General features: G+C 38.1%; 2 protein-coding genes and 1 long non-coding RNA gene across 4 annotated transcripts; 1 reads left to right on the top strand and 2 right to left on the bottom strand.

Moving 5' to 3' along the window:
• Positions 1-275: 275 nt before the first annotated feature.
• LOC147757818 (uncharacterized) lies at positions 276-4,749 on the bottom strand. Its single transcript, XR_015320548.1, has 2 exons — positions 2,116-4,749; positions 276-987 (listed from the first exon to the last, which is right to left on the bottom strand). It is a non-coding gene; the product is annotated as an uncharacterized LOC147757818 (long non-coding RNA).
• A 137-nt stretch (positions 4,750-4,886) lies between these two features.
• Positions 4,887-7,026, bottom strand: Vha13 (V-type proton ATPase subunit Vha13). The gene is made up of 3 exons (XM_022791940.2): positions 6,753-7,026; positions 5,901-6,005; positions 4,887-5,726 (listed from the first exon to the last, which is right to left on the bottom strand). Exons 1-3 carry the CDS (start codon positions 6,813-6,815, stop codon positions 5,535-5,537), a joined length of 360 nt encoding a protein of 119 aa, XP_022647675.1. The 5' UTR covers positions 6,816-7,026; the 3' UTR covers positions 4,887-5,534.
• A 226-nt stretch (positions 7,027-7,252) lies between these two features.
• On the top strand, positions 7,253-14,093 carry LOC111244639 (tyrosyl-DNA phosphodiesterase 2-like). 2 transcript variants are annotated; one of them, XM_022791938.2, is made up of 8 exons: positions 7,253-7,479; positions 9,169-9,399; positions 9,764-9,961; positions 10,754-10,851; positions 11,525-11,640; positions 11,976-12,149; positions 12,672-12,805; positions 13,320-14,093. In XM_022791938.2, exons 1-8 carry the CDS (start codon positions 7,373-7,375, stop codon positions 13,474-13,476), a joined length of 1,215 nt encoding a protein of 404 aa, XP_022647673.1. In that variant the 5' UTR covers positions 7,253-7,372; the 3' UTR covers positions 13,477-14,093. The 2 variants fall into 2 exon arrangements, with proteins under 2 accessions (XP_022647673.1, XP_022647674.1); XM_022791939.2 differs by having other exon boundaries at positions 7,448-7,585.
• The last annotated feature ends 539 nt before the right edge of the window (positions 14,094-14,632 follow it).

Here is a 14,632-nt window from a genome sequence, read left to right on the forward strand (position 1 = left end):
TCGGAGTTGAAACCGGCTGCTAACATACTCCGTTTCGTGCTACAGGGAGAGCCCTTTAAATTATAAATGTCCAACTAACGCGTAAAACCGAACGTAGAGTTCAAAACAATTATTTTGCATGAGTAGCCCATTGATAGAGGCACTTTAATGTACAAGCAATTGCATATTAGCTCAAGTTGTATAAACTCAGCTAGACGCATACAATTCAACGACGCTTAGTATATTAACGGTCCAATACTCACAAAGTGGGAACGTGCAAAGGCGAATAAATAGAATTTGATAGATTGCATTATTAAATTATACGTTTCTTTATTTAATAATAGATGTTATGCATTACGTATCATTAATGGTATTCGAATCAACGGCCCCAGGCCTTTCGTAGCCAGAGGATGAGTCGTTCAAGTTACTGCTTCGACACCGACATATTATACAGTTGAATTTCATATTGTTGTTAACATAATTAATCTACGGGTATTACTCTTTTCATGTGTACTATACATAAGTATATGTCTGGAACCGTTACCATTCATTTACAGCCTGTACAACAGTAACTAGACTATTTTAACTAAACCGTTTGCATACAAAATGATTTCGACTGATTTCTTCGCCCTTTTATTTGAGAAGAAAGGTTCTTCAGTTAGAGAATACGAGCGGCTCCGGTTGTTGCCCTGAGCCAGGCTCCTTGCCTGTGCAAACGGCGTAAGCGCGGTTACTCTGTCGTCAGTGGTTGTTCTGCTCTCCTGTAGAATCGTAGTGAGAACGTTGAACACATCCGTTAGAACATCCACCTCGGCCAGCGTGAACACAGCCTTGCTTCTGAGCGGAGACTGGCTTAAAGTCGACGAACATCGTGTGCGGGTCGTGCAGTGTGACTTGAGCTCTCTCGACGTCGGGATCCTGCGCGCCGTTTTTGTAGAGCGTTTTTTCCGGAACACACGCTACTTTGTTGAGAGAGCGTGTATGTCGTCCAGGTAGCTGTTCAGTACCCTAGTCAGAATGCCGAAAAGCAAATTACGACATGCGTTTTTCTTCGCTATTTCCCGCTATAACGATAACCGGTTGGATAGCGCTTTCCTTTAGAGATTACTAACAGAGTAGCATCTTTTTACTGAATTGGAATTTTACCAGTATGAAGCGGTGCTATCTAGCACGTTGCCAGAACGACAGTGCATTTTAGATCCTCGTTGCAGACCCTATCTGGACCAACAGCTTTTTTTCTTCTATAGGCTCACAACACTCTGCATATGTTCCATCACTATAAAGGCTCTTCGAAGGACATCGCGTTGTATTATCCTACTCGGATATACATTCGAGAGCTTACTAAATGAATAAAACAACCTAAAAATTGACCCAAACAGGCAAATGGTAGTATTACGCACCAAATGTTTATTTAGCTTCAACTATGCAAGTTCATTCAAACGGCATTAGGTTATACATTCCGCTAGCCTGTAAATTTTATAACATATATTCCATAGTAATAATAATTATTTTGGTTGTGGTGATGGAGACCATTATGATGCATGCTTGCACGTGAAGAATAAACTAACACACTGACTTCACTAAAAGCGTTTACTTTACAATTCAGTTATCACAAAAGTTTGTTTTTAGTTAAGAGTCTCGCAACCTTTCAATGACAATACACTAAACTGAGCCGTTCGTAACATTCACATGTCTTAAGCAAGGCACTCGAATATCGACAAATTAATTCTATGGATGATATCGAATTTTTTTTATGGGGCAGCGTTTGTCACGGGATTCGTGCAGCGTTTAGGTTCTGAACACCTGAAGGATTCATGAATTCAGTCCAGGCACATAGCGCCCGCGTGCATTTAGTTAGCCAATTATATTAGTAAGAATGAGGCGGGCCGATTTCACTTATTTGTTGAGCTCTTTTCCTCTCGGCGTCGTTTAACGGCGTAACTGGACTCGACGATTGACTCATCTTCTTCGGCAATAGGTGGGTAAACACGAATTTACTAGAAGGACTGTACTGAACACCATCGAAAAGCGTGTTTTTTCACATTTTTATTCAATCAGCTGTTTAGGGTATGTCAGCGTCCCGCTGAAAAAAATAACGAGAAGATTTTAAAAGCGCTTCAATATACAAATAAGTACCTGCATTCATAATGAAACTCCCTCATTCGAAGCTGTGGTTAGCTAAGCACATGGTAGCACCGCCCTCGTGACGGCGTAGCAGAAACCTGTTTGCCTACTAAACGTAAAGATGCACGAGGTGGTTTAGAGCGAAACCGGGCGTGAGTCTATTTTGTTTCGTGACAGAAGGAACGATCCGTTTAATGCAAGGCTTAGCTAAGGCAGTAGGGGCATAAAACTAGAAACATTTAATTGAATCTGACCTGGTTGTATGGGGCCTCTAACACTATTACGTAATTATTACGTCTGAACTGAATAATGAATAAGCGCGTTGTCTATCAATTTTTCTGCCATTTCTACCAGCAGGGGTTAAATGTTTATCCAACGGCTAAAAACTTACCAACTCAATGATCGTCGTGTCACGAGTTGCTAGAGTTTACATATTGAGACCGTTGCGAGAAAAGGGTCTTTTAAACCTATTTCCTAATGAATTATCTATTTCATTATTTACTTTCATTAAACTTTGTTAAATCGCAAATCGCTTCAAGCGGTTCACAGTTGATAGTTTTCCTGAAAAAAGCGCTTTTTTCTAACTTATTTTGAGTTAAATTAACCCTTTCCTAACTTAACTTAACCTAACCTAACCTAACCTAACCTAACCTAACCTAACCTAACCTAACCTAACTTAACCTAACCTAACTTAACCTAACCTAACCTAACTTAACCTAACCTAACTTAACCTAACCTAACCAGTTGATAGTTTTCCTGAAAAAAGCGCTTTTTTTCTAACTTATTATGAGTTAAATTAACTCTTTCCTCAATGAGTAGTTCTATAGATCACATGACCATATCTTTAAATTATTTTGACAAAAGAACGGCTAGAGATTAATGGCGTGTACACTTTATAAATGTTGTTTTAAAAGCGTTTCTCGGTACCACCATAGCAACACCTAAAAGACTCTTCCGTATAGTATCTTAGAAAAAAAGATGGACACGCCTTATCAATGTTTGCATTGAGAGCTGAAATGGGTCCAAACAGACTAAGAGTCTTGCTTTTGCGACGTTGTTCTTCAGAAAAAGACAAAGTAGACGCATATAACTCAAATGGAAAGAAAGCGGGAACACTTTAGTAACTTTTTCGTAATTACATCAACAGATAGTTTTTTGAAACCGACCGATTACCCTAAAATGTGTTACTAATTGGAACGATCATGTTTCCTGGGCAAAAGTAGGAACCGAGTTTGAACAATGACCTGACATAGAGCCTCAAACATTAGCAGTTAAGTTGGGAGGGCGGTTTCAGCATTAAAAAAAATCGATTTTTTCTTTTTTCTTATTTATATATCTTTCGAAAACGCTCTTTTTTCTCATATCAACTTGCTGTTGCGATATTGTGTTGCGAGAGCAATTTTGACCTGAAAGATACCTTCAAACATACATGTTCCATGTGAAAAATATGCGTCTTCGACACCTTTTAACACAAAACATCGGCGAAAACCTGAATCGTTTTTTGTGTGCGGTAACGATGATATCGTGAAAAAAACTGTTTAAGAGTGTTTTTTTAGGTTTGAAAACAGTGTCCAGGACCTAAAGGATGCAGCTGCTATGGTCGATCGTTCGAGTTTAATAGCCACGATCTGAAGGCACTTTTGAAGGAAGACACCCGACAAACAACAGTTGGCCGAAAAAATAAGCTGTAGCCACATGACCGTCGTTAGCCGCCTTAAATTCTTTTTATACAGGATTTATGCAGAAGCTTGATGTTTAGATATCTTTTGAACCTTCTCAGTCTGACAAGAAATTACAAGTCAACGTTGTAGCTTAACACCTCGTTTAGTGTCAAGCGTCACACAACCGTAAAAGCCAATTATCGCACATAATCGTTACCGATAATGAGAGGTAGTGTTTGTACATAATCATGAATCAGAGATTGGAGTGGATGATTCCAGAAACGAAAGCATGGTTTTACGCTCCGACCAGATCTTCATTAAAAAGAAAATGCTCTGCGTCTTTTAAAACTCCCTCCCTACCTAACTCTTTAAGAACTGTTTCTTACGAATTGAACAATTGATCCCAACGTGTACTATGCTTAATTACCAGACTAAGAGAAAAAAACAACAAATGAGGTCAGGTATTTGGCACTTTCGACACAGATCGACAACCCGCCTAATTTGAAAACTTCACCAATACGAAACCTTCTGGCGAAATTGCATAGTTCATGCAGTAGAATGATGGGGAAACATCATACAGAATGACGGGATATCCACTGTCACAGAAATAAAAACATGTGTTCTTTTCAATAGAAAATCGTGAGACAATACCAGCTGAAAACATTTTTAAAATTACTTATACACGTCGAAGCGGAGATGTTACGTCATAAAATGACATGCTTTTTACAACTGTATTACGCGTAAGAATGAACGCAGAACATGGCCATAGTTCAAAAAAAGCTAATCATGTCAGGTTGGCTTTCGAGTAGACAGACATCGTATTTCTAATAACGATATATTATTAGTGTTAGAAACTTTGGGTGTAATTTTGCTTCATGCATTCGGAGTTCACCGGCGCTAAGACTATGACACAAACCTAGAAATAGGTACAGATTTCTTTTTTTTTTTAAGATTTCTCTGAGCCTGCTGCATTATACTATTCGATGCACTGCATTAACTATAATTCCAGAAAAAGCAAAATCTCATTGATCTAAGAAACTGCCTTTCTTTGTTAACATACGATGATGCTATCATCGTATGTTAAAAAAGTACGATGATTTCATGAAAGTAAAAGCACGCAGGTTGACTTTTAGTAACGCAGGTCATTTAATTCAATTTTAAATGATATTAATAGTCCTGATAGAGAATAATTGTAATATTTTCAAAAGTTTAATAACATGTTACTAAATTAATACACGCTCGTCGTGTTAATGTTTGCCCAGAAGTCATATTTTATACGTTTACCCGCACTGCTTAAGATAGTCACGTCCAACTAATTACCTATCCACATGCATAACTCAGTAAAACAACCAGTTAATCTGCTCATTATTGTTTCAAAGAAAAATCACTTCCACACTCCAACTCCTTCTGCTAATCCAGATTATCTTGAGATTTCCAGAAGACCCCATTGAATGTGTATGGCAAGGGAAATACACTGAAATAACAACACCATACATTTCTCCCTATATATACCTACTCTCACTGAACACATGCTACAGTATGTGTCCACCGTGCTCAACAAATTAATATATGGAGCAATTCGGTGCCCTAATTGAACAGTTTAGCTAAGCACAAGGCACAGGAAGATGAACAAAAGAGTTGTGGAGCGAGCTCTCCTGAATTCATACAAATTTTCTCCCATTCATAGCGTAATTTTGACAGGAAAAATCCACTGATACTTAGAAGCGGTTGCATACAACAACCGGCTTAAATACGAGCGTGAACCTGTGCCTAGGCCGCAGTGGGTTTATGGTTCTTATGCATTTGCGGTTCGATATTATACACAAGGAAAAGTAGTTTGTCTATGATATTTTCCTTGTTCTTCGCAACAAGCTGGTTGACCTCAAGGATCTGACGTTGAGTATCTGCTTCAATGCGCTTCTGGACGTCGTCCCGAGATCCCATGTGCGAGGCTTCGTACGCCTAGAGAGAGTCACAATTTATGAAGCGAACAAACACGCAGAAGTTGAATGTGGCATATATATATATATATATATTTAATGGAAAACCTAGGAACCGTCGCTTGAGAGGCTAACGTCATTGTGACGCCTTTTAGGGGCACTTAATCCAAAAGTTCCTATCGCTTTGTTTACCTACCTTAAATTCCTTATCCTTTTTGGAGCGGAATTTCTCAATATCACTCTGAGCCTCATCCTTAGCTTGTTTCAAACGATGTGCTTTACGCTTACGCGCCTCCGTAACCTGAAATGAAGAAGGACTTGTTAGAAATTTAGAGAGTGAGAAATAGAGACACCTATATATATATATATATATATATAGAGAGAGAGAGAGAGAGAGAGGGAGGGAGAGAGAGGGGAGAAAGGAAGCGAAAAACGTAATCATAGATGGAAAAGCAGAAAGCAACAGGAAGGAGAAGCAACTATTATATTTAAATTTTATGAATGTAGCAAATAAAGGATGCGTGCAAGTCAGGCGGTGTCAACCCAACAAATGCATATAATTTTTTTGCTAATTCAAGTGGACGTTTGATTCGTTCAAACCAATAGATTGACCGTACGACCACCGGTAAAAACTCTTGACCATTTTTTGAGTAGATAATTCCTAGCCTAAATATATATAGCAAACAAGATGCAATGAGAATAAAAAGCATGGCGTAAGCTGTCTCGAATCAACTCAAACAAGCGTTAATGAATACCAAATATTTCCGTTATGAACTAACGGATGCATGTTCATTCGCCAGAGACTACCAAGAACTTTGGTATTAGCCACCACTAAAATATATAGTACCATTACAATACACCTTTAGTAATCCTTCGTAGCGTATGTGGATCCCATACGATGTGCGCCTTTACGCTTCTCGAATATATATCACTTAGGAAACTTACTTTAGTCATCCGGCACTTTTTGCAGTTGTCCAGCGGACTGATATTTTCAGCAAAATAGACACAATCCGTTACTTTCTATTTGATCCGTAGCAAATCTACTTGCCTTATCAGATGCACGTCGCTCGGCTGCGAGCAACTGCTGAACTCCCTGTGACTGCTGGTTCATTATGTCACTTCAGTTTCCGTATGGTGGACACGATCGTTTCAGAAGTACTCGAGTAGACCTTCTCTTCACGGGTACGTCAAGCACCAAGTTCACGATGGTAACTGACCACACTTACGAACACACGGAGTCTACTAGAATTGACCAATCAACCTTACGCGCAGTGGGCAATACCACCTCTGGATCACGGGACTCTGTTCTAATGGTCAGCTGACCAGTGACAGAAAGGCCGCCGAAACGGCGAAGGGGCTGCTCACATTTCTGCCGGAAAAAAGAAACAAACCGGCTATTTTTTGTTAGAAGCCGAATCAATGCCTCGTGAATGACTCATTTTGATTGACGTCTACGAGAGGAGTTTCCTCGTTATTTTGTATTGAGATTTGAAGTCGGGTTTCAAAGCATGATCGCCGGGTGTTTGAAAAACGAAACCAGCTAATTGGCGCCAAACTCAAAACTTTCCAGCCCTCGTTCGATCGACAGGTGGACGGTTGATTGACACGATAAAAACAGATCTCGGGAACATTGTCGAAACTGCTGTGTGAAATCTGATTTCTGGAACAATGTCTAATGTGAAACGTAACCAAAACAATTCGGAAATTGATGACACTGACATCGTGGTACTTTCGTCCGACGATGAAGCTTCTGTACGACCTTCCCCGTCTGATGAGTACGTTGTCTCACTGACTGACCTCTATTCGTAGAAAATAACCAGCCAGACTCGGCCTGTATGCGACGGAGTTCACAGATATGCTTGTGTGGAAAAAATTTACAGGGTAACCGAAAATGATTGTTCCGCACTCGAGATTCGTACAGTGCAAAGTGAATATGGCCATAATAGAATTCTCACGCCGTTCATGTTGATCACAGTGATTAGCGTTAAGCAAAGCAGCTAACAACGCCTCCGTCTGCGACAAGACCGAGCGTATTTATATATATAAGAAAAAGCAAAATTTGTATATGCATGCAAACACATTATTAGTAGACAGTATTTATTATGCAGGAAGGTTTTTTGTTGGTGATGGTGCAGTTGAATAATGTACCCGTAAAAGAAATGCTGGTTCTCTGTGTATCAGTCATGCAGTTATTTACGTCTCCTAGCTAGAATAGTTAAAAGAAAATCAAGTTTCTTATGGGGCTTTGCAAGACAATTATACAATAATTGAACCATCAATACTAGTAATCCAATTAAAAGTGGCGGTCAGTTTTATAATTAGATATATAAAAGCTATGGACACATCCAATCAATATCCATGACAATAATATCTAATTTTGTCCACTAAAACGATGAGCTTATTAGATATCCAGCTTTTTCTTTTGCTTGAAACCTACAGGCACTAAAAGTCAATACAAAGTGGTGTAATAACATTGAAATCACTTTGTGACACTCCAATGCAAGCAACCGCTTCCACTTGTCTTCAGGCACTTGTCTTGCATAGGCAGATTCTTCGCTTGATATATTGACATTTAGCCTGGGCTCTATTTTCTATATGCGGAAATCAATAACTGCTAAGTAATGGTGTTGACGAACCGATTTCTTATATCTGCCCTGCACGGAACTAATGAAACATTTTATCAGCGAAGATATTCAGTATCGTTAAACGTGATCCGGGATGCTAAATCGTGATATATGATTATGAGGCATAATGCCAATTTGACATTAGAGAACGAACTCGGAATGTAGTTTAATATTTGACATGATGTAATATGGTAGGACTAGCGGAACACGATAAAGTGGGACACAATAGAATTCAGGAAAACGACTACACTACCATTATGGCTCGTCGGCAGAGATATTAACGGAAATTATATCAATTGTTGTTTTTAAACTTGTGGTAGAAACTATATTACGCTTTTTCGAAACGAGGTGTTTGCTAAAGTCGGCTAAGCGGCGCACGTTTAACTTTGATATCGTAGGTAATTCAACGCGAACTTCATCGGTAGTCCAATCATATGCTAAATCTTTAGTGTCATCAGAGATTTATTTCGTTGGCCGTGCCTGGGTGCTCTAAATTGTGTAAAACTAGAGTGCGCATGTATGTTGACACATGATTATTATTATTGTTGTTATTATGAAAGTCAAGCAGATTGAAAGTGATTTAAGAAGTGGACATTTATTCCAACTGAATATGAAGGCTACAAGCTGGTTATTTTGTTTTCATCGGCTACTTCTGTCAGGCCCAAAAGTCTGCTTAGATCTCCCCCTGTTCACCGAGAAACTCGCGTTAAGTATTGCAATTATTTTTAGCGAGCTAATCTGAACTATTTGTTCGTTTCAGAATATTCGAGTGTTTTTATCCGACTTGTTTTGTTTGGTTCAGACAGTCAAATTAAAAAAAAAAAGGCTTTTTTCCAACAGGCAAAGCATAAGCGTGGATAGTGATACAGAACTGCCCGGCGACTTTCCTCCGGTGGAAGTTTGTGCCGAACGTTGCCGAAAATTCGCTGAAGTAACAGATACAAACGAGGCTTTGGCGCAGTTTTACCTGCAGGATCGAAATTGGAATTTGGAAAGATCTATCCAGGAATACTACGAAGATCTTGCTGAACGAAATCGAGGCGAACCCCCGCCAAAAATCAAATCCGCAGGGTAACATATAGAATAGCTAATAGAAAGATAGTTTGCAAAATTGAATTTTATTTGTCCATACTGGTGTTTGGTGCGACGAAATATACGAAGACTATATGCTTATCCACCTAGTTTATTTCATCAACCGTCTTTATACCTGTTGTTGATTTATACTTGTTGATTTAGGAATTGTTTCATGAAATACATTTCGGAGTTTGGACACGATTGTGAGCTGACCTGCAGCTAACTCTCGTACCTGCGGCATTACTTTAAAAATTGATATTGACTGTCTATTTGCATATTTTCATACACCAAATGATCAAGTTGACAACGCAGAAGCAAAACACTATTAATTCGTCTATCTAGAAGGCAATCTTTTTTGTAGGGAAACCTCGACTGCAACTGGCAGTGAAGTCGTTAGACTGTCTAGTAGTGATGATGACGAATCGTATGAGCAGGCTGTAGACCAGAAAAACGAAGAACTTTCGGACGATCTCATGAAAGTCATTTCGTGGAACATCGACGGACTAGATCCAAAGAATGTTGAACTGCGCACAAACAACGTTTGTTCTATCATTAAAAGGTGCGCTTGCACAACTTAAGAACCTTAGATTTTGTCACCATTTGTTTTATATTGAATGGCTTACGTTGAATTTCGGCGGTCCGTTCGCTGCTTTTTTATTCGAATTTAGTTTAGTTTAGCCGAAGATTTACCGTGTACGCACTACGTGTTTATCTAAAAACTCGATATTTGTAGCTCTAACGATAAGAAATACCCCTTTGAAATGTCATTTTCTCGTACTAATGTAAAACGCAGTAAGTCATTTTGGTACAGACGTCATGTGATTTAATGTAAAGCCCCGTTTACTTTACCGACCGAAAACAAGAGAGACTTTGCAGCACTTTCCTAAACCTGGCATAAACTGGGATTAACTCCTCTGTGTCACCAAATATCGCATTTTACAGTCCGATATAGTAGGACTGTCTCGATGAATTTTCGCCACAGCTATACGCACATTTTCCGAAGCTGAATTCTGATGTTTTCCAAGAATAATATATATGGAACTTCTCTAGTTCTGTTGTTAATCCGACTGGAGAATATAATGTTCTCCGTAATGCTAAACATTGTCTAGAGCAAAAAGTACATTAATCTTCTTCCGAGATTATTCATTTAGTAGAGATTGTACAAACAACTTTATTGCTTTTAGTCAGGTCTAAGTCAAACTAGTTGCCTAGGTCTTAAACCTATTTCTAAAGACTATTGCACCTGCTTGTATATCTTTCCTCCGATCGAATGATTTAGGTTGGCTGCCATTCCAGTCTTTCTGAAAAACTATTGACTGGATAGGTTCTCGTTTCTCGTTATTTTTCGCAGGGCGCAAGCAGACATCGCCATGCTTCAGGAAGTTACACCCGTGACATTGAATCTGATTCAGCAAAACTTGGAATCAGATTACCACATTTTACATTCAGGCAATCTGTTTCTATAAATGCTATTATTTTTATTTATTTATTTTATAATTTTATTCGTATTATAATTAAGGTATTATAATATTATTCGATATTCAAATTGTGTTCAACAAAAGTGTGTGCATGATGATGATGATTATCTCTATGAATTCCGTTGGGTTTGTAATATATACTATAAAATGTAGTTTTTTTTTAGTGAAACGTTTTTGTAACCGTTCTGTGTTATTGTTGAGAAACGCAGGATGTCATAGCAGAGAAAACAGGAAACGGGATTTTTGCATTATCCATTGCGTTTCGTGTCCTCTTGAGGAAAACGTTGCCAATAGCCGATTAATAATGACTAATACCAGTCCTGATTCTTTCTAGTTTATATGATTCGCTTAGCAAGAGATGATCAAATTACATTTGATGCACGAAAACTCCGTCAATAATCATTACGTAGCAATATGAAGTTGCTTTTTCTAAAATTAGAATCATTTAGTTGATAGAAGTCGCATTTGGTCTTGTCTAGATCAAGGCCACCTTGCGTAAGGAGTGTGTATACAATTTGCCAATCTATATCTTGAAAGGCGTGTATGGTACAGACTTTTGTGATAATATTTGGTAAGAAAAATGTTCATGTTGTAGTTCATCGAAGCCAATATAAGAAGGTCGTATCAATTGTTGAATTCCATAGGTCTTAGTGACTACTTCACAGCCATTTTGGTTCACAAGAAGCGTATTAAGCTCGGTAATAGTCGCGTTTTTGAGTTCTCAAGTTCGTCGATGGGTCGAAAACTTCAAGTCGTTGAGGTAAGTCGAAACGGTGGTACAGTTTTTAGCTATAACTAAGTACTTTCTTTTTGTTGTCCTTTTTGTAAACATATTTTGAATTACATTACTGAGGATTCATCTGCTCGGAAATTTACAGTGCCAAAAACAATAAGAGGGTCATGGCACATCAGCATTGGCCACGGTTCTAGCTACGCAAGTACTTAATTAGAAATATTTAATTATCTTATGTACTTTTTGATGTTTTTTCTTTTACAAAAAATCTGTCGAGGTAGACACTGATCAAAATTAACTGGCCGAAGTGTGCCATATGCAACATTTCCTTTTACATCTGGATTACGACTTGTACATTTTAGGTTTCGTTTAAGAAACGCCACAGTCTGTTTATTTTAAATACTCATTTGGAGAGTACAGCAGAGTTTTCTGATGTGCGAAAAGAACAACTCCGAAAATGTTTCCGAAACATCAACAAGATCCCCACAGATACGGCTGTACTCTTTGCGGGAGACCTGAACCTGCGTGACAAAGAGGTTGGTGCATTCTCTTTAGTTTCGTTAGGGTTATTTTATTTTTCGCATATAGATTAAATATATCTCCTGCTTAATCACATCTGTATATGATAGTCTTTTATTATAGTGAATTTTACTTGTCTTATGCTGCATCTGATTAGCTGTCATTAAATATTAATCCTCGTACAGTACAAACAAGTAAGCTGCTCAAGATACACAAACCTGGTTTTTATTCAAACTTCTTCGTTCCAAATATCCACGTATAATATGCGCGATTATTAATATGACATTTATTTTTTTACTAACATAAATTTGAAGTTCAGCTGTTGCCACAAGCAATAGGTCGTTCACAACGATGTGCGCAACAATACCCAAAAAAATTAATTAACCTTCACATAATCAGTTAATTCAGGTTAGGTGGCTGATGATTTTTCAGGCACGAAGATAAAGAAACTAATCTGATCAGAAGGATCGTCATTAAGGCTTATGTAGTTTCTAATAATATGGACTAGATGGGTTTTTTTTTACTTTCATTCACATTAGCTGGATGAGATTGGCGGAATCCCGCCCGGAATCGTCGATGTTTGGGCTGAGCAGGGCTCGCGACCCGAAGCGCGGTACACGTGGGATATGACGCGAAATGATAACCTTTTGTGGAACGGGAGTTTTCGACCTAAGTAAGTAGACAAAGAAAGACTAATAAGAACAATAATAAGCGTAGCGATAATGCCACAGCAAATAATGTGTATGTATGTTCGAAACCGTAAGCTCTTTATTTCTATAATGACGACACGTTATTTATATTGAACTACTACTACAATATATTACTCTATATAAACTTATACATGTACGTGACAAAACTGTAAGAATGTGGTGATGAATAATGTATTACGTCAAAATTATGCTACATGGTAATTATATTGAGACTTGTCTGATATAATATTCTATTTATAAATTTTTGGAAAAATGTAATTGAGAATATAGCAAGGAATGAAAGTTAGTATGCAGGTCTCAGCATTTCCACAGATGGCCATGTCCCAATACACTAGAATTTCCTAACCCAATATTTGCCTACATATGCCGACATATCCTTCTTGATATTTTCTAGAGGTGACCAAATTTAACCCAAGTAATTTCGCTATTTGCCTGTGCGATCGTTTTGTGTGTCTATTAATTTTAAATCGTGCGTAGGTGTCGCTTTGATCGAATGTACTACAGGAAGTCCGCTAGCCAGGAGACTCAGCTTCGTCCAGCCTACTTTGGCCTTATAGGAATCGAGCGCCTGTTACCACATCGGTGTTTTCCCAGCGACCATTGGGGTCTCTACGCGCATTTCCGGTTGATCTAAGTAAACCGAATTCAACTTGATTCTAATAGGCCGAATACTTCGGCATTTTGGGAAATCAGTTGTCGACCGGGACACGAATCATTTGTCATTATACTGCCTAATGTATACATTTTATATCTCCTTATATAAATGTTAAAGGACTGAAGTTTTTGACCAGCTAAATATGTATGTTTAGAACCTACTTAAAACTGCTAAAGGTTCAGATGTTATCGTGCATCTTCGCTATAGCTGTATGGTTGTTTGCGTTCAGACGAATGATTCCTAGTTGCGAGACGAAGAGCCTATACAAGTCAGTCTGGCTGGACAGTCCTTCATCGTCTTTTATCAGGCTTGTATAGCCGGTACTAGCTACCTTTACAACAAATCAGTTGTTACCATGTTATAGAAGTCTTATAATCGTCGCTGCTGAAATTAATTGAAGAGGTCAAGAAGCTGAAAGGAAATCTAACTTAGCCTAGCATCATAGTTTGAATTGGTGCTTAGAGTTACGGGCATTTCCTGAGGATCTATTTGTAGACGTCTATCTTCTGCCTTAGATAAGTTGAACTAGAGTAAACAGACGTCAATGGATCTTTATTTCAACTTCAGTTAATTGTCAATAAAAGATTTGTCTACTATTCAGCTCATACAATTTTTGAAGGATACATTTTACAATGCAGTTGAATATTTCTGCATAAATAGTCAGGCTATTTGAAAGACTATAACTAAGGAATATAGATACTGCAGACCACATAGGGAAATCAATTCAGGATTTTATCATAGTCGAACCAGTTCAATGGTGTTGTAAAACAATGTGTCACTTATGCTCATTAGGCTTGCAATAGTTAGTGGTTTAAAAGTTTGTCTACTACGAAGATCACTTTCTTTGTAAAAAAAAAATTAAACATAATACCTGCACTTCTCAACTTTCCAAGTTTTTGTCAATCCATTTCATAATCACGTTTTAATATGGATTGAGTTTTGAACATTCAAAAACATCAGATCATCACTGTCAGGTCGTTTAATAGTCCTAAAAATTATTAGCATAAGTTTTTATATGTGAAGTTGAGTTGAAGTGGCATCATGGCTTCTAGATACCTAATTGTACTATGAACAGTTCCTGCGTCTTCATTATGTAGATAAGGGGAAGTTTAGATTTTAGAAAAGCACATTCTGG

The sequence above is a fragment of the Varroa destructor genome, unplaced genomic scaffold (genome assembly GCF_002443255.2).
Source record: "Varroa destructor unplaced genomic scaffold, Vdes_3.0 BEIS01000002.1, whole genome shotgun sequence".
Taxonomy (NCBI): Eukaryota; Metazoa; Arthropoda; class Arachnida; order Mesostigmata; family Varroidae; genus Varroa; species Varroa destructor.

Coding starts and splice junctions, on each gene's coding strand:
- Vha13 (XM_022791940.2), bottom strand. CDS start 6,815: ATGAACCAGCAGTCACAGGGAGTTCAGCAGTTGCTCGCAGCCGAGCGA. Junction 6,006..6,752: donor AGCGACGTGCATCTGATAAG/GCAAGTAGATTT, acceptor TCTTCATTTCAG/GTTACGGAGGCGCGTAAGCG. Junction 5,727..5,900: donor AAAAGGATAAGGAATTTAAG/GTAGGTAAACAA, acceptor GACTCTCTCTAG/GCGTACGAAGCCTCGCACAT.
- LOC111244639 (XM_022791938.2), top strand. CDS start 7,373: ATGTCTAATGTGAAACGTAACCAAAACAATTCGGAAATTGATGACACT. Junction 9,400..9,763: donor CCAAAAATCAAATCCGCAGG/GTAACATATAGA, acceptor TCTTTTTTGTAG/GGAAACCTCGACTGCAACTG. Junction 11,641..11,975: donor GAAAACTTCAAGTCGTTGAG/GTAAGTCGAAAC, acceptor TGTACATTTTAG/GTTTCGTTTAAGAAACGCCA.